Source organism: Corvus cornix, chromosome 1 (assembly GCF_000738735.6).
Source record: "Corvus cornix cornix isolate S_Up_H32 chromosome 1, ASM73873v5, whole genome shotgun sequence".
Classification (NCBI taxonomy): domain Eukaryota; kingdom Metazoa; phylum Chordata; class Aves; order Passeriformes; family Corvidae; genus Corvus; species Corvus cornix.
Window position 1 is genome coordinate 90,167,143 of NC_046332.1, and position 27,521 is coordinate 90,194,663.

Sequence of the window (27,521 nt, forward strand, 5' to 3'; positions counted from 1 at the left end):
CAAGGAATTTGAGAATGAGTAGGAGTTTTACAAGTTAATATCTTTCCTAGGGTTGTGGGTACTCACACCTTTGGAAAAGAAATACTGATAGCAGATACAAGCAGGTATTGGCCTCTTACTGCACTGTAATTGTTTTCTCTTGTAATTTCAATAACTAAATAATGGTTATGCCTTGCAAAGGTTGTGTGTGTGATTGTCAAGTATATGCCATTCAAAGTATTTTGCCTAGCTGTTCTACAATACTAAACTTAAACTTGGGATAATTTTCAGCATCCAGTGATATTTTTCCAATACATAGTTGCACAGCCTGTGATTTGTGGTGTAGAAACATCTTCCCTGAAGTAGTACTTTTGAATCTAATAGGTCTTCCTGCATTTATCCCCCATTCCACTTGCTCTCAGGAAACCTGCAAAATTTTGGTATACACAATATAATATATCAAGGAATTCCACTTATTAAATATGTACTATGCAAAGAGAAGTACCTTCTCCTGTTTGTTTATTCTGAGTCTGCAACTTGATGATTTAATTTGAAAACCCACTTATTGTAATATAAGAAACACTAATCTTTCCCTGTCTACCTTTTCAACTTTCCTCTTTCTTTTCTCTGTTTTCTCTAATAAGTCCTGTTGTTTGATTTTCTAAATGCTGGTGAACACTGCTGCAATGGAAGTGGTTTGTGTAAAGTTCTCTATCATAACTCTCTTTGCAGAGCAGTAAGTCAGAAACAACTGCCTGGTATTTAAAGCCAGGTCTGTTTTCCTCCACATGTGGCAGTTTATATCAGTACTGCATTTCATCTGCTCAATGGTTCAGTTTCATGTGGTTGTGCTGCAGTACTTCACAGTCAGTTTTTGTTGATTTGAGTTATTCTGTATAGTGTGATCAGAAAACTTGCCACTTTTTTCCATCTTTTCCAGATCATTTATTAATGTGATGAATAGCCCAGGGCCTAGCACAGATCCATGGGGAACTTTGCTGTCCACAGTTTCCACTAAGAAAACTAATTTTTTTTCTCCTGTTTTTTTATTTCATATCTTTATTTAATTATTTATCCACATGAAGATTTCTGTTATTGCAAGGCAGCTTACTATCCTTAAGAGCCTTTGGACTAGTCAAAGTTGTTTGAAAATCCAAGTAGGCATCACCTCCATCTGCACGGTGCTGTCAAGGACCTCTGATGAATTGGTAAGGTGTGTCTTCCCTCCATGATAGCCATACTTGTCCCAAAATGTCATACATCCACTATAACACCTTCTAGTGCAATTTCCACCCATCTATTCACTGCTGCAGATTAGACTCACTGGTTGGGTGAAATGTACTGCAAAGGATTTCTGTCTGCATCAGTTATATCTAATTTCTTAATGGATGTAGCAAGAGATCTCCTCTTTGAGGTCCTTTGGAGGGGTTAAGGAATGGGTTAAGAAATGGGGAATACTGCTTCTCCTCGCCACACATCCTTCATCCATCACAGTGATCTTGGATAGAGACAGGAGAAGCCTTCTCTGGTGTTTCATTTCACCTGCACACCATGTGAGATTGTGTGGTTGTGAAATTGCACAAGGAACTCTTGGCCCAAAGGCAGTGTAAAGCCTGGTCAACATATTTTGAGACTGCATTCATAGTATCAGATATGACTATTTATTGACCAGATAATATCTAATTAGTATAAAAACAGTTTGACTACTAGACCTTATGACAAACTTGACTAAGAAGAGTTAGTATTTTTAGTGTGTTCCACCCCTAGGAATGGTCCCAGACTATAGAAAATCTCTAGAAACATACTCTTACTATTAAAAATAAGCAGTTGGATTCAGTGAAAAAGGAAGAGCTCACTGGAAGGAAGTTGGCTGTGTGCTCTGGTGGACATGTGGATCATCAGCTAGCAGATGTCATTTCACCTTTTATATGTCCCACACACAGAAACCCCCTGGGACTGCATGTTATGTGTTACGTCTGTGCACATCCTCAGCATGAGGGTGTGTCCTGGGGATGCCCCCACGTTTCAAAAGGAGCAGTCCTGGCAGGAGGTGGGGGGCCTGCAGGATGGTGTGGGCATGGAGATGCAGCAGTGAACCCGACTGCCCTGAGAGCATCCTCCTGTTATGCCGGCGCTGTACATCCACGTCTGCTTTTCTCCTGAGATGCTGCTGTGCAGGAGCTCCATCTAGTGCTGACATTTCTTATTCCAATTCCCTACGGCGGCAGAGTAAATACACTGATACAGAGGCAGCCAAGTCAGGAAGGTGAATTTGCCAGGGCCAGCCTGCTTTCCAGAATGCAGAGGGCTCCGGCATAACATACATAAAGTGAGACAGAAGAGAATGTTCGGGGATATTTTTGGACTGTGTTGGTATCGTTGAGATGCAAAAGGGAATTCTTTGCTCTATTTATTCCACTGGGAGTTTGTTGTTTGGATGGATAGGCATATTAATAACATCGCAGAAAAATAAAGTAGTACCCAGTGATGCATGTTAAGTCACCAGATACAGCCAGGAATTAAGATCTCCTTTAAAGCACAAAATAAACACATTTAAAAATTCAGCAAAGGAGGAGGAAAAAAGAGGAAAAACCCAAGAGATTTCTTTCCTATTCAAAGTAACACATGCTGTCTGTATTGAAGATACCACCAAACACAAAGGAAAGGGTATGTTGTACAAAGGATGGAACACAGAAATGACCATTGAGAAAAGAGCAAGGAAGATTTACTGAGCAGGACCAGTAATGTTTGTGGTCAGATTTGTCACAGCAGGGTTGGATCCAGCAGTGATTTCTCAGTGATTTCTTTCAAAGTGCAAAGTTCAACTGTGACTTCCATTAGAATTAGAAGCAGGAAGATAATTCTTTGGAGAAAGGAATGATTGCCTGTTCTAATGGGCTCATGATTCCAAGTCATCTTAGCAAAAGAGAACAGGCATTAGATAAATGGCAACTGGTGCATTTATTTCTATTCAAAGCTAGCGGTTGATATCTGAGGTAGCCTGTATTTGGAAAGTGGTTGTAACTGCTAATGTTCAGCAAATGAGTGTAGGAAATTTTTTCTCAATTTCAAATAAGTAGAAATGTTTTTAATGTCTTAAAAATCAAAAGTAAATTCTGCTCTGATCACTAATATGTGGGAGCAGCTAGAATAAGAGTCACCAAATGAAAGAATATTTGATGATTTTGACCATTTATTCTGTGTTTATCATACAAATATTTAATAGGCATATCCAAATAAAGCCAGTAGTATTTTGGAAGCACATCTCATTCTCATCCATTTCTGTCAGTTTTTGAGGCATCCACGCACTCCTCTGCAGTTCATATCCTTTATATTAGCCCTGAACTTATCAGGAGTTGTTATAGTCACACTGTGGTTTTGCTAAATCATAAAATGTTCTGCTGTGATTTGTTTATTCAGGAAAGCCAGGCTAGTACTGGTTGGTTGTCCGCCAAGACCAGTCCTCACTTGGAGTCTATTCATCTTAACTGTGAAATGTGTTCTAGGGTCAGCAGGCTTTCTTTTTAACTCTGGAAACGTTTGGGGTCTTCTGCCAAAATCTGCTGGCAGGTGGATGTGGGCTCATAAAATATGTATCTCCTTTTTTTGTTTGGGACAGAAAAGGAAGAAGTGGACAAAATTCTGGGTATTAGTGAAGACGGAACAGTAGCCATATATGTTTGGCAATCTCCAGACCTGTTTGAATCCCTTCTGAATATTAATTTGTAATTCTCATCTCAAAAAATGAAAAAAACTCCAAACACCAAAACCCCAACCCCACCAACAAAAACTGAACCCTTTGATTATAATTTTTTGTGAAATCTCATATGCACAATCTCTCACATGTTTCTCTCTCAGATTTGCTCATTTTATGCTACCTTCCCACTAGCCCTACTGGCTATGGAAGTTGCTATCTAACTTAACTGTGTTTTATCAATTTAACTGAATTTCTTTTATTCCAGGTTGCCTATCCCAGATTTCACAGGGCTATCAACATTTTCACTGCCACTTTTTGGCAATTCCAGTATCATGAAAAAAGAGATGTAACCTGCAGAACCTCACTGGAGACTGTATATGACATAGGTTTTTCCCTATCTTGGCTGTAGCAATGAAATATGTGTTATGAGACTCAGAGCTAGAAGGCAAAATGGAATTCTAATTTTTATTTAAACAATTAACAAGTTTTGTTATTTTTTCCTCTGTGATAGTGTGACTTAATAGTTTTTCATATTTTACTCAAGTGCATATGCTATTAGAAAACCAGGTCAACAGATCAGTGAGTCAGCTTTTGAAAGTTTCTATCATTATAACACTCTTACTTCCTCACCGCAAAGAAATCTCTGATGGCAGCAATTACTATAGTGATTATCACTGTATTTTTGTGGAAGAAATGTATTGATTTTAATGGAAGCAGAGCCCAATAATTTTACTTATCAGTATTAACATTAACTGGTGCATAAAAAATGGAAACAAAGGTGATGATAGAATGCATTGCTCTCATGAAGTCTTTGATGCTGTGGCAGTTATTAGGTAAGACACTTTGGCCCAGAGCAACAAAATTGCTCCTGAAGAATAAGCAACCATTAGAAAAAGAAATTGTTTCCCTTTTTTTAACCTCTTGCTTCTTCTAAACCTCTCTTGTGAATACTAGACCTACAAATTGTATTTCATTCATAGTCCCTGGCAGATGATACTAAGATATGTTTTCAGAAAGATACAGAAGTACAAATATGTTGGAAAGGTCATGACTTTTAAGTTGCTTAAATTGTTTATGTTTCATTTTCATGTGTGGAATGTTTTATTTCTGTAGACAACTAACAGAAAGATTCTCTTTTTTATTCAGGAAAGTTATTCCCTTGAAAACAGCACTGAGTCACTGATCAAACTAGTTTTGTATAATTCAATAACATATTTATGTAACATCATTCAGTAGCACAACTTGGAATTAAACTCAAAACTTTAAATTTGAGGTATTAAGAGACTTCATTTGAAGAGAGCTGTTTCTTACTGCTGTTCTTCTGTGTTTAAATTTAAGTCCTTGGGCAAGTATGATGAAAGGTGTCATCCAGAAGAAACAGCAGAAGAATACCTCAGCATAGGGTTCCCCAATATTCCCAACTTGGGGTGCATCTCCATTTTATCTCCATCTTACAGTGCCACAGAGCTTTTTAGCATATTTTCCAGCTAATGGAAGAGCAGATTTAGCAGCTGGAAACTGAGGGACTAGAAAGAAGGGAACATAGCTGTGTTAGGACACATAACTTTTCTGAGAGACCTACCTGTTGCTCATGTTAGGTATTTACCAGCAGAGCAGTAAGTGGAGACCAGAGCATGCCTCTTCCATCCCTGCTGATGTCCTTCCAGCACTGTGCTCTTCTTTGCTCGCTGCCTCTCTGAGTTCACTGCTCGCCACTGCACAGTGGCCTGACTTCAAAAGGAAAGGCACAACTTCAGGCAGGTCCCAGCCTGCCAGCTGCTTGTTCACACTCCTCTTGCACTTCCAGCTGCATGATGTCCTTCCCAGGTGTCCTGGCTGTAGAGAGGGAGTGGAGCTCAGCACCATGTGGATGTGGCCAGGTTGCTGTTCCATACCACGCACATCATCACTGCAGGCATGGTTTCGGGGGGAAGAAAAGATGAGCGTGCCCCTGGAAGTGTGTCATTTTGTTTCACTCTTCACTGGGGGGCATTGCTGGGGTCAGCCCTGTGGACCTTGTCCTCTGTTGTCACTGCCTGTCCCCTTTCCACTTCCTCCAAGACACATCCTGGAGTTGTCGTTCTGAAAAAGTGGCAGCCTTGGCTCCAAGACATTGTGCTGAAAAGTAGCACCTGTGCAGGAAGCACCTGCAGGGAACAGAAGGGCAGAGGGGAGCCTGGTCCTAGCCAAGCTGAGCCTAAAGGTGCTGAATGGAGCCAGGTGGAGCAGGGTGGAACAGTTCTAGGTGGCCATGCTACATGGAATTTAACCAGTAGAGCACAGCAATCTGAAAAAAAAAAAAAAAACCAGGCATCACAGCACATACTATCCAGCTTTTGGGAGATTTGTCCATCATGGTTTTCATTGTATCAGGCTTGGGAACACGAGTTCTTTTCTTTGTCTGGAGGAACCATCTCTGGCACTGAGCATGGGAACAGCCACCATCCTGGCTTTGTCTTAGCGGCCACACAGAACTAAGCTGAGGTGATGAGCAACTTCTTGTGTGTAAAGCACCTTCTCTTTTCGTATACTTTTGTTATTAATATTGCTGCTATTACTGTGCTTTTCTTATTTCATTGCTGTTTGCTTTCAATAAATTATTATCTCGAGCCATAGTCTCTTTGTCCCTCTCTTGCCAGAAGGGTGGGAGGAAGAGGAGTGGCTTATTTGGAGTTTCATTTCTGGCTGGTGTTAAATTACCACACCAGGATATTATGTGAAAGCTGTCCCACAAGAATGGGTACTACATGCACACACATACAGGAATGGAGTCTTGTCATGCATGACATCACTATTTTCTCTTCATTCATCAACACATTCAAGTGGCAATGGCCGGAGTTGCTGTTGGTTAACCTCTGCCACTGGCAGACCCCTCTGGAGTAATTAGAGGGTGCTGCAGGTACCATGTGGGAACTTAGTAACACTTACTATTCCCTCGATTTCCCCTCTGCATTTTGTACATGGCTGGTAGATGGTCTGCACCCCCAGGGTTGCTCAGCTTGCACCACCCTGCCATGGGGCTCAGCCACAGAACAGCCAGGCACACTCTGGTTCCACGCCTTGCACCAGGCTCAGCTGCATTTTGTCCTGTCTCCATCTCAGTAGCTGAGTTTGGGCTGGACATGGGTTGCAGTGGTACTGGGACATGTATGGACTTGCTGGGGAGTTACTGAGGTTGGTGCAGATGATGCAGGGAAGGAAAGGTCTGTAAATGCCTTGAAGACAGCGCAGCAGAAGAGTGAGAACAGCTTGTGCAGGTAACAAAGAATGCTGTTTCTAGCAGTAAAACACACCGACTGGCCCAAACCTGAAGGACTAGGTGCTGATAGTAACAGTGTGACAACCCATGGGTGGAGGATCCTGCACCCACTGAGAGGAGCAGGTCCTCAAGGGTACAGCATGATACAGCTGCCATTTGTTTCCACGGTAGCTCACCGTGAAAGAAATGGTGCTGGTGCAGGTGAGCACCTTCCAGGCAGACGTGCTTTCCAGAGGAAGAAATGCCAACAGGGAGCAGCAGTCTTGCCTCAGACATACAATGTTAGTACGGGCATTTGTAAGCAATGGAGGATTTCATGACACTGGACTTCTGAAGCATATAAAGGCTCTATCCAAAACCCAGTTTGTTGCCAGGGAGGTACCTGTAAGCAGGGGGTTTTATGAACTGGTAGCTGGAGTCTCTTGTTCTCTCTGTTGAGCAGAAGAAATTCTGGACAGACCTCTTAAGCACAGACCTTGTGGGTCTGTGGGTGTGAGAGTGTGAGTGAATGAAAACTATGAGACAATGCCTGTGAGTGGGTAAAATCAACCTTCACAGAGGTTGAGTGTGGCAAACCTATCTTGGGTTTTTGCAAACCCTTGGATTTAGTTTTTCTCCATTAATTTCTTGTTGAAGAAGGTGCTATTGCATCCCTCCACGTTCAGTCTGCCTAAGGTTATTTGTGTCTTCTTTTCATTGCCCCTGGTCCTTGATGACTGTAACATAGTGCAGGATTCCCTTACAGCATGTAGCCAGGGCCTCTCCAGGATGCCTCAGGACTCTAACCGTGCTCTAGTGTAATGACTTTCAGGACATTTAAGAGAGCAAATATACCTAAGTTAGTAGTCAAAACTTTGACCCAGTGTAGGCTGAATGCATGGGATTCTCAGCTTTTCCTAGCCTCCAGACCATGGATGAGCTGCATCCCCTCTCCAATTACTACATCAGTGAGCAGCATAAACCAGCAAAAACTAATAAGAAAAGGTAACGCTTTTAGCTGGGACTCATGGGAACAAAGTGTAATGATTTGCTGTGCCTTTCACAGCGTACTCTGTGCTGTGCTGCCAGAGAGAAATGTACAGATCCTTAAATAAAAGTAAATAATAGATAATGTCTCAGATGATAGCCCTATAAATAGATGTCTGTCCTGGTTTATGACTTGAAATTTAATTTCTTGCACCCTACTCGCTGCAACTAATTGCCATGTAGAAAGGCCTATGGTCCACACCCAGCTAGTCTCAAAGTCACTTATTTCCATGGTTAACTTTTGAATAATTATCTATTCCTGTAATGCAATCTGCAGTGGAGTTTTTGACATTTTTCAGTACTGTTCAGTGAGAATCTCATATGCATGAAATGCTGGGGGAGCAAATTACATCTCTCACTGTGATTGACTCCTGTGGAGTTATTTGTCTAGGTACAGCTTGAGGCTCGAAATATTTGTTGTAAGCAAATTCCATTTAGATTTGCACTTCGTGAACCTAATTTTGTTGCAATTTTAGAAAAAATTACTCATTTGAAATTAATATACTCAGTCTACACAGTCGTAAATGTTACTACACAATAAGAATGAAATATTGGCATAACGAATTATAATTATTTTCTTCTTTTTATAGCCTACATTAATTTTTTAAATTTGTTTTCTCGTTATTAAGGCCATGGAGATTGTGCTCAAGTCTTTTCTTCAGAGACAGTTCTAAAGTATTTAATTGCTTTTTTTTTTTTAAGCTGAGATTCTCACTAATTCCTCTGACTGCAACAGATAGGGCATGAAATAGAATACCAGGTAACTGCAGGATTTCTGACAAAGGTCACAACAATTAAATGCACGTGGCATTAAGAAAACTCCATATGCAAAGCTGGGAGGCATAATGAAAACTGAGAAGATTTATTCTGCTTCAGCCAAAACAGCTTACAAGAAGGGCGAAAGGGAGGCTGAGGAAACTGTGAGCCTGTTAGTCTAAAATCAGTGCCTGGAAAAATTATGGGGAGGATCACGCCAGGTGCTATAGAAAAGCATGTAAAGGACAAGGCGATCGTCAGTTTATTGCTGGCAGCTCATTCACTGCAAGCTGACAGCTCATGTACACCTGATCCCCATATTTTATTTCCAGCCAGTGTCAAACTGGCTGAACACAAAACCTGGTTTTGCCTTTTTTATGAAAGTACATTGCTTCACTCCAACAAATTAGTATCTGTTATAATTGATGAAAGGTTACTGGTGTGTTTCTAGCATTCAGCTACTGAACTAATAAAAGAGTGAGATTAAAAACAATTGTTTGGTTGTTTGTTTTCTTTTTAATTAAAAAGCTGTAGATATTCTTAGCAATCAGGGTCATTGGAGCTTCTCTGCCAGAACATTGCAACAAGGTTATTCTTGATGTGGTTTTGACCAGTCTTGGCTTCTGTGTTAAGGTGAAAGGCCCTCCATCCGTAAGGCTGGATGGAGCTGCAGTGTTGGGGCATAGAGAGTCAGGGCCCATCTTGTGACTTTGTGTGCACTGCCCCGGGTCACATAAAGCAGACTGAGACAGGGTTGCAGCGACCTCTGTTCTTCCTCACCTGGGTAATAGGTGTTTTAATTACTCGCAGCCAATTCAACCAAACATATCTCACTGCTGGAAAAAGCTACTTGTTAAATTTGTATTTTGATTTTGGCTTTCAATTTATATTTTCGTCTTTCAAAGCAACAGTTGTATTCTTTCAAAGTAATTGTAATTTTTCTGAAAAGTTAGCTGGGCTTACTAAGTTTAAACCACATGAAAAATGTTGAATTCTTCTATCTCTTATGAGCTACCTCTTCAATGTATTCCTCATTTTACCTTATCTTGAAATTATTAGAAGTCAATGTGTAGTGGTATTAATTTTAGTGCTGTTAAAAATTTCAAACCTTGAAGTCTTGCTGTGCCAAACCCAAAAATAATGGCATTTTTTCCTGAACTTTTGTGGTCTGGGATTCCATAAATTACAATTCTTGTCCTCCAGAGAAAAGTGCAGTTTGTGTCATGTCAGTGGAACTCAATAAAAAGGTGAGTGAAGATGAATTGGCTCCTGCCAAGATGTGCAATTAAGAATCACAAATTATCTTCTGTATAGAGAAGAAAATTATTTTCTATTATTTAAGGGTAACTTTTGTGATTTTGTCTGATTGCTAATATTTGATTTATTCTTGACTGACATCACCATGATCCTAATTTAATATCTGAACATTAATTCTATGCCAGTGTAAGATAAACCTTTTCTGCATCTCAAAACAAGTAATCCTGCATTCAGGGTCAGTTGTCTTCAGATCCACTCCACAAAGCCATCCATCATAAATACCAGCGTCAGAAAAGCTAAGCATCTTCCTTGTATTAGGCAATAGGTGAAGATAAGAGGAAGTGTAAATGTGTGCCATAAATCATGACAGTACACCCCAGAAGAAGCTGCTGGGCAGTAGCACAACCACAGGGATGAGCAGGCAAAGCTGTCAGCCAGGCTGGACCTGAGAGCCCAGTGGTGAAAGCAGCAATCCAGGAAGCAAGGTCCTGAGCTAGGGAAATCTGAACATCCTATCTGGTTTTTCTAGGCAGCACCACACACACAGAAATGTAGGATATCCTCAGCAAAAGTACAGCTCACTTGTCACCTCATTAAAGTAGGGAAAATGCAGTCTCAATTGCCGTCAGAGGTAGAGCAAGAACAGTAGATCCTTGCTGTAGACAACCCAGCTGGCAAGGGAGAGATTTCTTATTCCCAAGACAGTTTTCAATTCGTCCATGATTGTTTAATCTAAAGTACAAAAATAAATCTATAACAACTGACAGAGGCCTAAGTTTCAAATGCAAAATCTGGATTTTTGCCTTAGGTACCTACATGAGCTAAATGTTTTTGATAGAGAGAAGCTCTTTAGTCAAGTAGATAAAAACATGGAAAGCAGCAATGCTAAGAAAGTGAAGGTAATTAAGTGTGGGCTGGGAGCAAGTACAGAGCAGTAGATTATTTTCTCTTGAGTCCAAGGGCTTTCAAGAGTGGTGTTAAGTAGGAAATCAGATTAGGTGAGGGATGATCAGAAAGTCTCCCCTCTCTCCAAAACAGCCTAGCCTTAAAGCAAGTTTATAAGTCAGCTGAATTTAGTGGAGCTATTACAGCTGTAAATGTATCTACTCTTTAGGACTGACTTCCCAGTAATGTACAGAAAATAATTTAGTAGACTCTTGTAACAAGAAAGGTGTTTTCTTCTTCAAAAGTTGCCTTCTCCTCACACCCTTTTGCTTTCTTTTCCACGGTGAAAGAAGGCATCCTATTGCAGCAAGCAGTGCTCGCATTTCCCCTGGGTCCTTTGCCGTGCCCAGCTCTGCACAAAGTAACTGCAAATTGTTGTCAGGATGACAGAAATATCTGTGCCTGCATTCAGTTAACTCAGAAATGAGTCACTGAATTGTAATGAAAAGTGGAGCAAAATGCTGTGCCTGGGGAGAATATCTCACTGTGCCCTGTGTGGGTCTGTGTGTAGGGTGTTTTGCCCAGGTACAGGATAGAGTAGTGTTATTCCCAAGGGAAGTCTCTGACTCACCTCTATTCCATGCCTGGGAAGGAACTACAGGAGAAGCTGACAGTTAAATGCAGAAAATGGATTACATCTATGGATTCCTCTGAAGAACACCTTTTCTTTTAAGCCATTTGCTGGGAGTAGGTACCACTCAAAATCAGAGAATTTTGGCAGGCTATGTATCTCAGTGCTACTGTGTAGTTGGCTGTTGCTAATAGCAAAGATGAAGAAAAAACTTGTGGAGAGAGCTGGACTGACATTGATCTATTCAGGTTTTTCATCCTACAGAGCAAAAGAGAGGGGACTTGAAAATATTGGAAAATATGGTTTTAAAGATCTTCAAACAAGTTCCTTCTGTCATAAATCCTTGAAGTGGTATCCAGTGTTGTGTCAGCAAGAATTGTAAGGAGGCTGCAAAGAGAACAAAACCCTAGGAAAAAACAAAACACACTCCATTGAGTCGTGACTAAGAACCTGCCATGGAAAACCATAAGGTTTTGTAGAGGGGCTTGGGTCCCAAACCTTGAAAAAGAGAATGGAAATATCCTACAACCCAAATTTTAAAGCCTTCCTCTGGAAGACGTAACAGGTTTATGACACATAGGGCTCAATATTAACCTAAATCACTTTTAAACTTGATTATGTAATATATATGTAAATGAAGTTGCAATCTGCCATATCCCAGTCATAATGTGGACATTTTTTTAGTGCTATTAAAAAGTTCAAACCTTGAAGTCTTACTGTGCCAAATCCAAAAATAATGGCATTTTTTCCTGAACTTTTGTGGTCTGGGATTCCATAAATTACAACTTTTGTTTGCTTTTTCCATGTATGAGTGGTCAGAACTGAAGGTTCGTCTAGCTGATGGGGCAGAGCAAGAGAAGCAAAAGTTTCTTTCACTTTGGGGCTCCCAATTTTGAATATATAGTTTTGTTTTTTTCTTTCTTTTTTATGTAAAAGTCAATGCACTATTTGAAAATGCTCATGGATGTTAAAAATCAAATAGTTCTTATCAAGGGAATATTTCACCATTTTATCACCTCAGATAGAAAATTGATTTCCTCTTAGTAATACTAAAACAGATAAAGCTGAAAACCTGACTAGAAGATGAATATCTCTCAAATATAAAAATCTTCCAATGTAAGATAAATCTGAGTTAAACAAAATTTGACATGATGGACAGAGCAACCAGGACCAGTGAGGATTAACACACAGAGAATAATGGAAATGTTTTCACTGTTGCTTCAAATATATAATAACCAAAAAAATCATCTGCTTTCTTGGGATTTGGAATGGATACATGCAAAATAATGGAAGTAAGCATTTCTATTGCTTGGTTCATTGCAGGCATTGTGTCCCTGATCTCCCTGGCTGTGCTGTCCTACGAGCGCTACAGCACTCTCACCCTGTGCCACAAGCGCAGTGATGATTACCGCAAGGCTCTGCTGGCGGTCGGTGGCTCTTGGATTTATTCCCTGCTCTGGACCGTGCCACCTCTGCTCGGCTGGAGCAGTTATGGGATAGAAGGTGCAGGGACAAGCTGTTCGGTACGCTGGTCCTCAGAGTCAGCTGAGTCCACATCCTACATCATCTGCCTCTTCATCTTCTGCTTGGTTGTCCCTGTAATGGTCATGATGTACTGCTACGGGCGCCTCCTGTACTTGGTTAAACAGGTAAGCAGCTGCCTGCTCTCACAGTGCAGACTGCTCTGAGGCAGGTTCTGCATTTCTCTTTTATCAAGTTTGGAAGTACTGATGGTTGAGAGCAAATCAGCAAGCCAAAATGTAATTGAAAAGACTGCAGAAAGCCTCAAGGAAAGAGTGTGAGGTCTTCATCAATCTTTTTAATTCTCCTGAAGCTCCAGTCAGAACAAACAGATATCATGTAGATACTGATTTTGTGGCTGGTAATACTGTGTTCTGAGAAAGCTAGCATATCAGAGTGAAGTCTGCAGTTGTAATGAAGCAAAAACATGTTTACCTGTTTATAAATAAGATATCCATGCAAATTCTTCTTCCTGATTTTGGATTATGACATTTTAATTATTTCTGCTTCTTAATCTCTGGAAACTTAACTATACAGTAATGCAATTCTACTGTGATTTATTGAGTTATCCCAAGGATCAGCTTCTCTTTGTTATTCTAAGCCACATGTAATTTTTTCTTTTAACTACAACCACCATTACTACTACTACTACTGCTACTACTACTACTCCTCCTACTACAGTGATGTTTCTCGCAGTGGTTTAAGGTGCTCTGCAGATATTCCAAAATGAATGTTACAAAAGACCCTGAAAAGGGTGTGGTATTGTGAAGTTTGAATACCCTTGGGACAGTAATGAAATGGTTTAATGATGAATAATGAGAGAGGAATTAATTTATAGGTGTTCTCTAAAAAGCAATTCTCTAAAATGTTCAGATGAATTAACTAAAGGTGTTAAATGGGAAAAAAAAACCCCAGTAAATCCCTGAACTGAGGCTCTCCTACAGAATTAAAGTGAATGTAGTTTGCTTTGATTAATCATAAGGAATTAAGTTTGATTGTCTTACACAATTTGTCAAAACTTTGAGAACACTTGAAGCCCAAATGGGAAATCTTCTCCTCTTTGAGTACTGAGTGGGCCAGTAAAATCCCTTTGATGAATCACACATTAGTACTCTTATTAAACGTTGTGCAATAGGGAAAAACTTCCTGTGATTGTAAACCATTAAAGTGAAGTATCAGTCCATATCTGATCTCTGGGCAGCAGTTTCTTTTGCCATCACCTTAAAGTAAGAGGCAGGGTCTTGGAATATGTGGTACTGAAATCATGCAGAAGATGCATGTTTCTTAAAATTTTGGCTTCTCTTTCATTCAGATCTCACTGCCCTTGCTGACAACAGCCACCATCCATAGCATACAAATACTTGTATGGGTGAAGCTTCTGTAGCCTCCAGTGCTGAATGGAGACTCACGTTATTCTATTCACTTTTTTTTAAATTCACTTGTATCAAAAGTACTCATAATCTCTGATCTGCCTGATGGGTGTCAAACTGTGGCAAACATACTGAGGGAACAACGTATCATAGAAACAATGTGTGCTCTCTATAGCCATTTTGGTCATGTAGACTGGGTAGACTGGGTGGAAGATAAGGTTGATTTATTAATGAGCTGTCCAGAGGAAAAGAAAAAAGAGGGAAGGAATAGCATTTTTCACTATCCTCTCTCCATTCTCCTCATGCCTTCCAGAATGGTCAGTAAGCCTGTTGGGTGCTGAGGTTAGAGGATCCTGAGAAATTTTGTAAATGGTGGAAGTGAAAGAGAATCGAACCCAATCTTGCATAACCTGTTGGAGGGACAGGCCTTAGGGAACTAATACTTGTTAAATGCAAAGGAACTCCAGTGAGGATTAGATCATATCTTTAAAGTTAGGACTAAAGGTCCTAAGAGCTGCCTGGTACTTGTGAAGTCTTGAATAGCTAAACCCTAAATTTTTACACTAAATATCTAATGCTTTCCTGGTGTTTGTAAAAGATTTTCTTGATAAGTTATATTTCACCAAAAAGAATCTCAGTCAGAAAACTCATCAGTCCTCAGCTTTCTGTGATGTACCGGAAGCTATTTTCAGTACCATAATCCTAAAACCTTACATTTCATAAATTTTCTGTGACACATATGTAAATTTCTAGTGAACATATCATGACACAGTCACTGAAGTACAGGCCTCTTTCCCTTTAGTCTGAGGTCCTTTAACTGTTCTGTAATAAATGGGATAGATCATGAAATGCTAAAGTATGTAATGTTTCAAACTAGAGGAAGCAATGAGCAATATGCAAATGAAAATATAGTAGTTCTTATCTAAAAGTAAAAAGAGTAGGTAGGATACTTTAAAAAAGATTAAGAGAGTTTACTATGTTAATTGTAATGCTGTAACTTTCTGGTGTGGGCAAAAATAATTACCTTGCAGTTTTCTGGCCATGTGAAGTCCTTCTGTGAACCTCTGTGTCACATATTTCAAGTAATGTGGGAGCATTGCAAACATACTAAGTGCATTATCCCAACTTCAGCTCCTTGCTGCACCTTCTAACTGCATTTCATAATTTTGCCAGATCTCCAGAAGTTTTTTATGTTAGAGCAATAATGGTCTTGCACCCTGAAGTCAAGAGTGTGGGAGTTATGCCATTATTAATAGTGTAGTGTACATTTATTGAGGTGGAAGAAATATCTTAAGAGATTTGGGAGACTTAATGCAAGAATTGGCATAGTGCCTTCATTTTTTGTTTTCATGCACCGTGATTATAGGTCTGCCTTTCTCTTTTTCTTCTCAAAATTTAGTCAGGTGCTGTAGCATTCTGTCACTTGAAGCATTAATAGATCCCATGAAGTCATCTGCAATCTGTGTAATGGTAAAAAGCTCAATGATTTCGCTAATACAGGTTTTATGAAAGATCATCTTTTCAAGGAATTACAAGTCAATAGCATCCTTGTATGAATAATGTTAATAGCAAATGCCGTTAAACAGCATAAAAACACAACTCCACCATTATCTCAGAGATCTTGCCATTTATCAAGCTTGAAGAACCTTAGGAATTACATTTATTTTTTTAAAGTTATGGGGTTTTTTTTCCATGATGGCTTTATCTGGATGATTGCGTCTGATCAAAGGGGCAAAGTTTTCTCCCTCACAAAATTTATTCGCATGTATTTTATTCATGCACATTCTACAGCACAGGGGAGGGAAATTGAGGATGGTTTCTTTTTCCTTGTACAATTACTTTTTTTTTTCTTTCGAGTTTTTGGCTTGTGATGCTTCTCTGTGACTCTACTGTTGCATTCCCTCTGGAAAAAATTTCTTTGTGAAGTCAGTGTCAGTTGTTTACACTTTGAAAAGTGAGCTCCCAAATGTGGAATTACAGAGATTAGCATTGTGATCACTGTAGCACAAAAGACACAACATTATTAAAATCCTCCACTGAGGGGCCCAGAGAACTCATGTGAACCAGCCTAATGAAAATTAGCAAACCTTTTAAAAGAGATCTCTTCAGCCTGCATTATCTGCATTACATGCAAAAATCCTGCTCAAGGACAAGAAGAGTCCCAGAAGGTTGTTCCAAGAAAAGTTTTCAGTTTGCTTTTATAAAAGACTCTCATCTCATTGTCAGTCGTCTTTTATTGAAAGCTGTGCCTGAACAAAGCTTAGCAACTCTTCGTGAAATGTAGCTGGGACATGGAAAACAATGAAAAGGACTGCAAGCAGGGCACAAAGACTTAAACGTGCAATTTGTACTCAGTTCAAGAGACTGTGTGTTGAAGTGGGCAAAGGGCCAGTGTCTCATGGGGTTCTGGAGTAAATTGACTTACAACTTGACCTGATAGTCCTACCATGTGACGTTTTCTTTTTTTACTTTTTTTTTCCTGTCATTATTCCTGTTCTACTTGGAGTTTGTCTTTGAAAGGAAAAAAAAAAAAAAGAAAGAAAAGAGAAAAAATATTCAGGGAAAATTTTAAGACTATATGAGGCAGAAGTTGGCCTTGCCAGTATGTCTTGTCTTCCAGCCTGTGATGCACCTGTTAATGCTTAATTCCTCAAAACTTCTAGTTTTAACTAGTGACCAAAATGTGAGTCCAGGCAGTGGAATTACCCAACTATTTCCCTTTATAGCAGGTTTTTTTGTTTCTTCTGAAAAGTGCCACATGATTTCTGACTTCCAGATATCACAGGAGAATCAGATCACCTTTTTTTATCCCATGTCCTGACCTTTATGAGTTTTATCACCTTCTTGGGGTACTGGGAAAGTCTTAGTTACACAGTAGAGAACTCTCTGGTCCTCTTTCTTACTTCCTCTTCCAGACTTCAAAGTACCAAATTTAGTGGAGGAAAAGTGCTTCCACCTCTTGTGTAAGAAGTAATGCCCCAGAGTGAAATTATCACTCGATTATAAACCCAGAGAAACTAATTTTTAATTCTCTATGGTGAGATTTTGTCTCTAGGTTATTTTTTAAAGACTTGAGTATAAACAACAGTGGTGGTTTTGAAATCTCCTGTGCCCACAAAGGAAATCTAAGAGAAAAAGGAAAGAAGAGAGGTAAATTTTTATGATTTCTGATTCCTTAATCTTGTTTTATATCTGTACTATTTGGAACAGTTCAATTATATCTGTAAAAACATTTCCTATATCCTTATTAATTAAAGTAGTCAGGAAAGGACAACAAAGTGGAAGGACCACACCTGTGAATATTTCTAGTTTTCCATCTCTTTTGGGAATGATCATTTGGAGGAAGAGAGCATATTAGGGCAGAACTTAGTGATTTAAACTGAACAAAAATCTTCACATAATACAAAGAGTAGGATGGGAACGTAATTATTCCATCATTCCTTCATATGCTTCATATGCCTATTTATAGAGAAACTTGATTTTCTGAAACTTCAGCTCTGATGGCACTAAAGGTATGATTTATATAGAGAAAACTGATAAAGCAATTATGAACCATTAAATTTTAACTTCTTTTTAATCCTAAATAAAACCAGGTTTGTAGCCATGGAAGCAAATTTCAAAATTTTTGTAGTTGTTTAATTAAGAAAATAAGTCCTAAGAAAAGTAATTCAGTTGAAGATGATGTTGACCTGGTTGTATGACTCCTGTAGATCATCCCTTTCTAATGTGGTTAAGTACATTTGGGATTTAATTTAATTTCAAGTATGTTTGACCCTTGCTGCATCTAAGCCTAAAGAGTCATCTATACTCATTAGACAGCCATATCTTGTTATATTTTACTATATGATCAGAAATTTTATTTCTTCCCTTTGGATCTTCATAGACATTTTCTCTCCTAGTTTCTGGTGGCATAGAACGAGAATGATAAGTAGTTTTGCCTTTAATGTTTAAACCTTGCCATAAATATATAATAATTACATCTCATTCAAAGCAAAAAGAGATTTAGTTTGCAAATAAATTAATAGATGTTTTCTGTCACATCATCATGAAAATAAGGGAATTTAATTAATACAAATCTCAGGTTGAGAGAATTGGAATAAACATACAAAATGTAATGAAAGGGGTCTGTTGTATTATCAAATGCTATAAAGTAATACAGCCTATCATAAAATAAAATAAAAAATAATATTTCCAAGTCTTCTGTACAGCATTCAGCACGCACATAGCAGTAAATATTCAACATTTTCTTACTGGTGTCTTGGGGTGACTTTGTGACGTGTATCCCCTATCTCTGCCCCATGCCCAGAAAATTACTGTGCCTTTAAACTGAGCCAGAGAGGGGGGAGGAAAACCTGAGCAAAACTTCTTCAAAGCAGTTTGCAGCTTGTTCAAGGTCACACAGAGATAGAGACTTTTTTTCAGCTGTGGCAGGAGAGCGAGAGTGGGGAAGGCACCCGGCTTGCTTTTGGCCGGGTTTTTTTCAGCTCCTTTTTCTTTCTCCAGAGAGAGACAGAGAGTTGAACTTTTGTTTTCCTGGGAGTTTCTTTTTTCCCTTTTTTTTTCTCTGCTGGACTGTTTCAACATCAGAATACATTGGGAGGAATTTCCACCGAGTCCTTGGCCCCGGAGGTGGGCCCTCCACCCCATCCCAGCTCCAAGGAGGGGGAGAGAGATTTACGGAAGGACTCTGAAATTTTCCCAGGTTTCTCTCAGCAGGCCGAGAGGTATTATTATTTAGCATCATTATCCTTTTCCTGTGTGTTTGTTAAATAAACAGTTTTTATCTCTTTCACTTTCCTTCGAGGAAAATTTATTTTTTTCCCGAACCTGGTGGGGGAGGGATGGTTGTGACCTGCCTTCTCTCAGAAGATGTATTTCTAGATTTGGCCAAACTGGCACACTGGGCAGTTGTTTGACCTTTGCCAAATTCTTCATGTGCAAGCCACTACACAGCCAGAACACAAACCTGGCAACAGACCATTTTTTGGATTCTGTGATGATAACAGGAACATTTTGTGGTAACAGACACTCAGGCCATGTTTTTTTTATTGTTTGAGTCCATGGTATTTGCTATAAGAATGAGCTTTAAATTATGAGAGCAATTTACATTCCTTTGTAATACTGTATTTTTTTCAGAATTTCTAGATCATATCTTCAGTAGAAAAGCTGACTGCTTTTTGTTGTTTCGAAGCAGAGGAGCACTGAAAGACATTAGACTGCATATAGCATGTATCTGTGATCAGTGATCAGTTCTTTGAAGTTCTGATTATTTTCAAGCCTTCTTGGCTTCTAACATGATCAAAATTATCAGAATACTGTAGGTGAGGTGATATCTGGAACAGCTGTTTTGAAAATTATTGGTAAAAAAGCCATGGAATACTTGGAAAAAAAAGACAAAAAGTCATATCTTGCTACTTCTTAGTAAGTTATTAAATTGTGTTGAATATGTAATTTATTCAGACTCAGATTGCAATCAGTAGATGGTATTACATGCATAAGAAATCCTTGCATATCAACTCTTTCTGTTTAAAAGTTTTCTGATAGTTTCTGTAACCACTCTCATCTTCATGGCCCATGAGTCCATTGTTTCTTTTCTCCTTTACCCTCACACCATTCTTTACATAGATAGATCTCCTCCTTCCTTCTTTCAGTAAAAGATTTCCATACATTTTTTCCTTTGATGGTTTGAAGGTGCTGTGACTATACACTGATTTTCCAAGGCTTTGCAAAGCTGATACTACTATTCCTAATGTACTGAGGGAAAGCACGTGGTTTTGAGAAATTACATGTGAGAATTCAAGGCATTTTAAGAATATAACTAGCCTAGTTTTTTTCTCTCTACGTTCCTTCTGTATCCAGTAGAAAAAGAAAATCACATCAAGGAGATTATTCTCAAAACCAGTAACTTTTGTCAGCTGCTGGTGCATTAAAAGAAGCAAATTATATTACAGGAAAACAAGGAAATAGTTGGACCTTGCAAAGAGGATACGGTGTATCAATAATTTTTTTTTTTTTTAATGGTACCTGTTTTCAATTATTTTCAAAACAATGCTATGATAGTTAAATTATTATGCCATTATGTCATTGTTATTTTATGCTGGGTCATAATATAAAGTACAAATGTAGCATAACTTTTCAAGCAAAATCTGTAGCATTCTGACACTAACTTCTGGCATTCATACTTTTAGAAACAGCGATTTTCAGATGTCAGTATTTCATATTTCAGACAGTTCTATCCTTACATTTTTGTTCAAGGATATTTCAGTGAAACAAGTGCTTATTATTCCTGTTAGCTGATTTTTTTTTTTTTTTTTTTTTAGTTTTATTTTAATGTGAAGTCTGTTTGAATAAAAAAAGTTGCTTTCATTAGCTAGGAGGAAGATTTACTAGCATGCTTAATTTTTAAAGAGCTTACTTAGTCTTGTACTCTTTCATAACTATTAGGGTTTTCCCTGGAGTTGAAGTGATTATTAGGTAGCTATCATGAAGACATTGTAAATATAGTATTGATTTTTGGGGTTTTCTGCTTTCAACTGCAAAAATACTTCAGTTTTGCACACTATGTTTATACCAGTTTTTATTAAAGGATTCTCAAGGGAATAAAATTCAGTGTTTTCTGTAACAGTGGAGAAAAATGTCAAATCCTGAGAAATAAAGGAAAAAGGTCACATTTTTTTCTTCGTGTATAGCTTTGCAAGGCTTATAAATTCACCATCTCAGCTTTTAGGAGAGTAAAGTTATGATGAGTCAATCCAACATAAAATACCTTTCAAAGTTTTTAAGGACTTTAGCAGCTGTGCTTGCACAGACACATGTAACTCATGAGTGACAGGTATACTCACTCAGGGTTATTCTCAGTATTTCTGATTAAAAAAGCAGGTCATCAGATTCATCTTTATTTTTTGAGGTCTGATCATGCTGGAAGGGAAACAGACATGAGAAAAGATTATGGTCTTCTTTCCCCCATGCTTGCAGAATTATAAATCATTAGTTAATTTTCTGCATTTTGCAGAGAAGCAGTGATAAAACTTTAGCATAAATCAGGCACTGCACAAATTCATTGTAAATCAAATTAATGGCTGGTCAGAAAATAGGAATAGTGTGTTTGCCACTTTTCATACTTTAGATAAACCAGGGGAAAATAAGTCTGTCATAATCTTTAATAACAAGCTAATAGAAAATTAAGATCTGATGCATTAATCTCTGAATGCTCTATGTCCATAAAAAATAGCCTGTGGTTTCATGAGTCTTTCAGTTTCCAGCAATTGGTGTACATTAATACCAAGCACTAATAACATCTCAGTTCAGGGTATGATTTAGTAAAGGTTTTTCCTGATAAGGAAAAGCATAAGTTTTTTGTTGTTGTTGTTGTTTGCTCACCACTTATAAAACTGGAAAGGTTAAATGTACAGAAGGGTGTTTTGCAGGGTAAAATATGTGAGGATTTGTACTTACACTTCAGCATGGAAGAACTTAGCTACACTTACTTACTCTTCTGTAGTTTAACTCCACTTCAGAGTAACTTGTGACCTCAGGCAAACTCCCTGACAGAAGACTTGGAGGAAAATAAATTTTCCTATGTGTAGCAGCACTGTAGCATTGTCCCCTAGAGAAACACTTCTGAAGGTCTAACTACAAAAGAACGCTGCTGTACAGAGAAAAGAAGAAATGTGCAATGCCCAAAGGCTTCGTTCTCTGCTGATCACCATGTGCTTGATATCACATTACCTGTGCCATTGTGTGAGAGGCCAGTCCCTAGCCAGTGTTGTCCAGGTGAGACGTCAAAGCAGAGGGCCTTGGTTCACAGCATGTAAACCATAATGTAGATAGCAAAGCCTGCAGTCATGAGTCATGGAAGGGTTTGGGTTGGAAGAGACATTAAACACCATCTTGTTCCAGCACCCTTGCTATGGGCAGGGATGTCTTACACTAGCCCAGATTGCTCAATGCCCCATCCAATGTGTCCTTGAATAGTGCCAGGACACAACTTCTCTGGGAAACCTGTTCCAATGTCTCAACACTATCACAGTAAAGAATTTTTCCCTAATATCCAATCTAAACTTTCCCTCTTTCAGTTTGGAGCCATTCCCCATGTTCTATCACTACATGCCCACATAAAAAGTCCCTCTCAAGCTTTCTTGTAGGTAGATTACCTTTAGTTACTGGAAGGTGCTGTAAGATGTCCCACAAGCCAAATGTACTTCTGCTTTTTCCTAGCGGAGCAAAGAGAGTTATAAAGGATGTTTGCTTTTACTTTTTCATCCTTATTTCACCTCATCATTAGTCCTGTGTTACTTACAGCTCCAAGGTTTCGCATGGGGCACTTGTAATAGCTATTGCTGTTCATTGGTTCTGTGATTTAGCCCCTTTTCCCCTACTGAAAATACCAAAGGTGCCTGAGGCAGTATATATTGGCAGTAACTGAGGGAAATAATTTTACCTGAGAACTTTATCATATAGTCAAGAACAATGGTGTGAAATACCCACATGCTACAGAGGTATGAAAGGGATGCAAATGATTATGTGCTTACGGAATGAAAATCAAAAGCATATAAAAGAAGAAAGGTAAATAAGTAAAATCTAGAATAAACTTTGTTTCAAAATTTCTAATCCAGTGTTTCGTTAGTTTGTAATGCTACCCACTAGGTAGGATTTTTTACCATCTCAGTTGAATCTTGCACATCTGCATGAGTACCTCTGTATAAACACAGATTAAAGTCTTATGGCCAGAGGAATGCAATTGAGTTGTCAAGCTTGTATCACCTTAATAAAAGAAAGGTATTAAACTATGTAAGTTAATGAGAATAATAAGATCATACTTTTTCACTACAAATGGAATAAGTCAAACCTTAGATTCCCTGGATAGTTGGCACTAGAGCTATTTCATCCAAAAACTGAAGGTGAGAAAACCCAGTAAGATTTGTCTTACCATCTCCAATGTTTTCTGATCCTATGTCTTGAGCTTAACCTGACTAAAGCTAAGATGGTCTAACCTATCTGTAATGGATATTACTTTTGCTCAACAATTACTCATATTATAATATTTTTATCACTTACTATATCCTGTATTTTTTATGGTGAGTGTTATACCCTGCTGAAGAGCTAGGCTGAAATGTGTATGCTTCCTTTATGAAACCAACAATAACTTTCAGTGGAGCCAAACCCAGATGTAATATGAATATAACAGACTAAATGAGAGTAAGTACAACATATTGAAAGAGATGCAAAGTTATGTTGTCTTCAGCTTTGTACCATGTTGAAACTCAACATTTATCTGAAATAAAGGTCAGTCTTTTAAATCATACACACTGTAGAAGCAGAACAATTTTTTTTTGCATGTGTCTGTGTGGACTCTGCATGCAGGAGCATGCATGCAGGTAAGTCTGCATATGCAATATTGGCATGTTTCTACATGGTCAGGAACCTTCCTTGACCTTGAAACTAATGGCACAAGCTGCCTGTGTTCATACTACACAGCATTTGGCCTTGAGCATCCTCTGGACCATACATCTCCTTTGAACATGGTAGTCCATATCTTCTTTATTTGCCAAAACGAAAGTGTCTAAAATAAGACAAGGGCTGACTTCCAGCTCAGTAGAGTTGTACACTCCTCTAGTGTGGAGCTGAAAGTTGGTATGCTACACCCTGATCTGTATAGCAGAGGTGTGGGGGAGTGCAAGCCTGTGGCACAAGTTGGAGGACTATGTAGCAAGGATGGAGCCAAACCTCATGCAGCCTTTTCCATGCCACCTACTGGAAGTCATCACTGATGTTTTTGGGCACCTTCTTAGAGAGTTCTGAGGCAAAACTGCAGGGTATCCAAGCATGCTGAGAGTTGAGCAGGGTGGATGATCAGGGATGAGACCTTTATATCACTTTGTGAGGTAGTTTTATGCAGTACAAGGGATGTAGTTATTCATGCTTTAAAATATTCACCTATTCCGTGTCTTTCTTTTCCAAGAAGGTTTAGTTTTAATTTGAGTGTGTGTATATGTGTATTATGGAAACCGGAATTTTCTTTTTTTCTTTAAAGGCAGCTTGTTGTAAGAAAAAGAGCTTTGTGTGCACATGAATGTCTAAAATTTTGGCTTTCTTTCTTGACTTCAGACAAGTGTGAATACTGTTTTAAATAGACCTGGTTGAGAAACAGACTTTCTCATCTTTTTCCAGTTAGAGATTTTTGATGAAGATACTTTTTTTCCTGAGTAAGGGGAACACACACGACACAAGTCTTAACCTCGCTATTTTTCACGGATTAGCAATTAATCAGTATTTTATGTTTACACAATCCTCCTCTGGAACATTCATATGTTAAAAAAACCCCAATATCCTCTGACCCTGAAACCACTCAGGGCCCTGATACCCTTGTAGAGCAGTGCTTAGCCAAAGTGACATGGAACAAAAGATCCTGGAAATCCTTGGAGCTGATGGCCTAAAATGCCCGTGACATCCACTGTCCTCAATGAAATCTCTCTGTGAGGTAACTAAGCACTAAAAGGCCTGGCATTTTTTGGTCTCTATCAGGCATATTGTCAAGGAATGAGAGAAGCCCAGGGACACTTGACTACCACCAGAAATGTCTCAAACTTACATGTTCCCACAGGATGTTTTCATTTTTGTGAATCAGTTTCCCAGTGTAAAACTGTCATGGTAGGAATTATTTTGACCTTAGCTGATCTGTAAATTGCCAAGGAAACACTTCTGTTGCAGTGCAGCTGGCTTATACAATGCTAAGAGGGTTTCTGTGTTTCTAGCTTTGCATTCCCATAATAGTTCATTTTCCCTGGTGTTTAGCAAGGGTAAAGGTGCAAATACTGGTTCAGCTCACTTTACCTTATCAATACAGCAGAGAAATGTTGAGAAGTCATACAATTTTGATGTGAGAATGTGTTCTCTCATGTTCATGCAGTCAACCCAAATTTGTATTATCACAAGTTTTGTTGTGGGGTTTATAGGTCTATACTTGCCTTCCCCCTCGCCCCCCCCCCAACCTTTGTTATTAAAATAAACAACCAGGATATTTTATGGAATTATTCCCCTTTATTAAATTGTTGCTGCTTTGCAGACTATTTGTCTCGGTCTTATGGTGAATCAGTGGAAATTGTCGGCATCTTCATCGACAAGCAGGATGGGGAGCCTAGTCAGGCGCTCCAGGAGCCTTTTATTATTTCATTCCATTATCAGTCTCACATACTGAGTTGAGACAGAGTTGGTACAAAGCTTGTGCTGCCAAGGGCATCCAAAAACTTCCTGGTTGCAAAGCATTTTTAAAAGCTTCTTAGCCAATCAGCATGCTTCTAAAAGACAGCTGTCTTAACCAATCCATAACAGCGCATGTACAACTGTTGAGCACAATACTGGCTTGTTATGCCTTGACATAACAATATACCATATCCCATTATAAGGCTTAAACTTCTCTGTCTTGCTAAGCATATTTTTTGCAACTCCAAAATGTGTCTAGGCCAAACCTAGAAACCCTAACCATTGTTTTAATGTCCTTGGTGCTGCATTACTGTACCTTCTTCCAGTTTTCACAGGCAAAGCTGAATCCTAAATGCTTTTGCTTTATTTTCTGAAACCTGCTGTTATTTCTCACACCTAAAATCCTTTCCACCTTTTGTGTTTCCCCACAGAAATTAGCTTGTGTTGTCTGTAGCAGATTGAAACTGGGATCATACTTCAATTTACAAGTATTTTTTGTCTTACTATACTTACTATACTTATTTCAGTGGTCCTGATAGTAAAGTGAGGGCCACTGTCACAAATGAAAAATTATGGCAGAAATAGGGCCAATAGTATTTTAAACACTGATTTATATTTCGGGCAGCGTTGTATTAATTTGAGTCAATAACAGTTGATTACCAATATTCTGAGTGCCTTTAATTACTAGCCTTGGTAGAATATGACATTAGACCACTCAATGCCCAGTGTAACTCCACTGGATTAAACGCTGGGGCAGTCAGCTGGGTGACTATTAATGTTTGTTTGTTTGTTTGTTTGTAATGCATGGAGGGGAAAAAGTGGGAAAATACATCTGGAGCAGGAGGAAGGGAGCAGTCTGTGGTCAAGAGCACTGCCCTGGCCACAGCAGAGAATTGTGGGGGCCAGGTGGCTGCTCCTGGGCAGGTCTGGGAAAACACACTGCACCCCACTGGAGAGCAGCTTCCAGCAGAGTGAGACCCATCCTGGTGAGCTATGTAGAGTAGAGGCTTCTGAGGCTTTTTTGAATTAAGTACTAACATGGCTTTTCAAAACTTCTGCTCCTGCTGGAATAAAAGAGATCCTGTTCAGGCACTTTCCAGTTGGCAGCCGACACTTGATTTACAGGGAGCCTCCTTTACTGAAGGAGCACTCATCTGAATCTTCCCAGGAGAAATTATACCCACTTATAACATCATGTAGAGAGTTTCACATTTCTTCTTATTAGGCAGATGTTTCATTTGAATTTCGCTTCATTAGTAATGCAGTTGTTAGATGAACTCTTCACCTGCTTAATTATAGAGATCTTCATATTAAAAAGCTCAGGAATCCTTATGCAGTAAATCAATATCCCTGTGGACAGGTAAAGGATAGGAAAGTAAAAGATAAGGCCTTAAGTAGCCAATGTTTCCTTCAGAGAAATATGCATAAGGTGCATGAATCTATTTCTCAAGTTATTTTTAATCTGTTGACTCTCCAACTTTTCTACTTCATTCAGGTTTGATTGTAACTTAACCACTGTCCCCTTTGTGGTCTTAATTAGTTCTTGCCTTGTTATTTCAAGGTATAAAACTGAAAAAAAATGAACATTTACTCTTAATTTATAATGTTTAGGGCCCTGCGACTTCACTTCCCTGTTCATTAAGCATATTTTTATTTTCATGGTTCTTCTTTTAAAATGTCTACACCATATCCATCTTAAAACAACAAAAATCGTCTTTGGCTTGAGGTGGAGTCACCTGGGCTTACAACAAATAGGTGATTGTTTGGCTTTTAGTCAGTAGTACAACTGACATCTGCTAAGCAGCTAAATTAATCACAGATGAGTATGTGCTGGGTTGCCTCAGGGTATATTCCAGACCTCCTGTACTTAAAAGTGGTACTCTAAATTGAAATGAGAGATCTGTCAACTAAACAGCTTCTCAGATAATAAAAAGCATG

At 38.9% G+C, this 27,521-nt stretch overlaps 1 protein-coding gene across 3 annotated transcripts in view; it reads left to right on the forward strand.

Annotated features, from left to right (window-relative positions):
- LOC104686088 (opsin-3-like) overlaps positions 1-27,521 on the forward strand; it is an 87,222-nt gene that overhangs the window by 15,418 nt on the left and 44,283 nt on the right. For all 3 annotated transcript variants that reach the window (XM_019282910.3, XM_019282912.3, XM_010394281.4), the window contains exon 3: positions 12,814-13,139. In XM_019282910.3, coding sequence (XP_019138455.2) covers positions 12,814-13,139 — 326 coding nt within the window. The remainder of the gene's footprint in view (positions 1-12,813; positions 13,140-27,521) is intronic.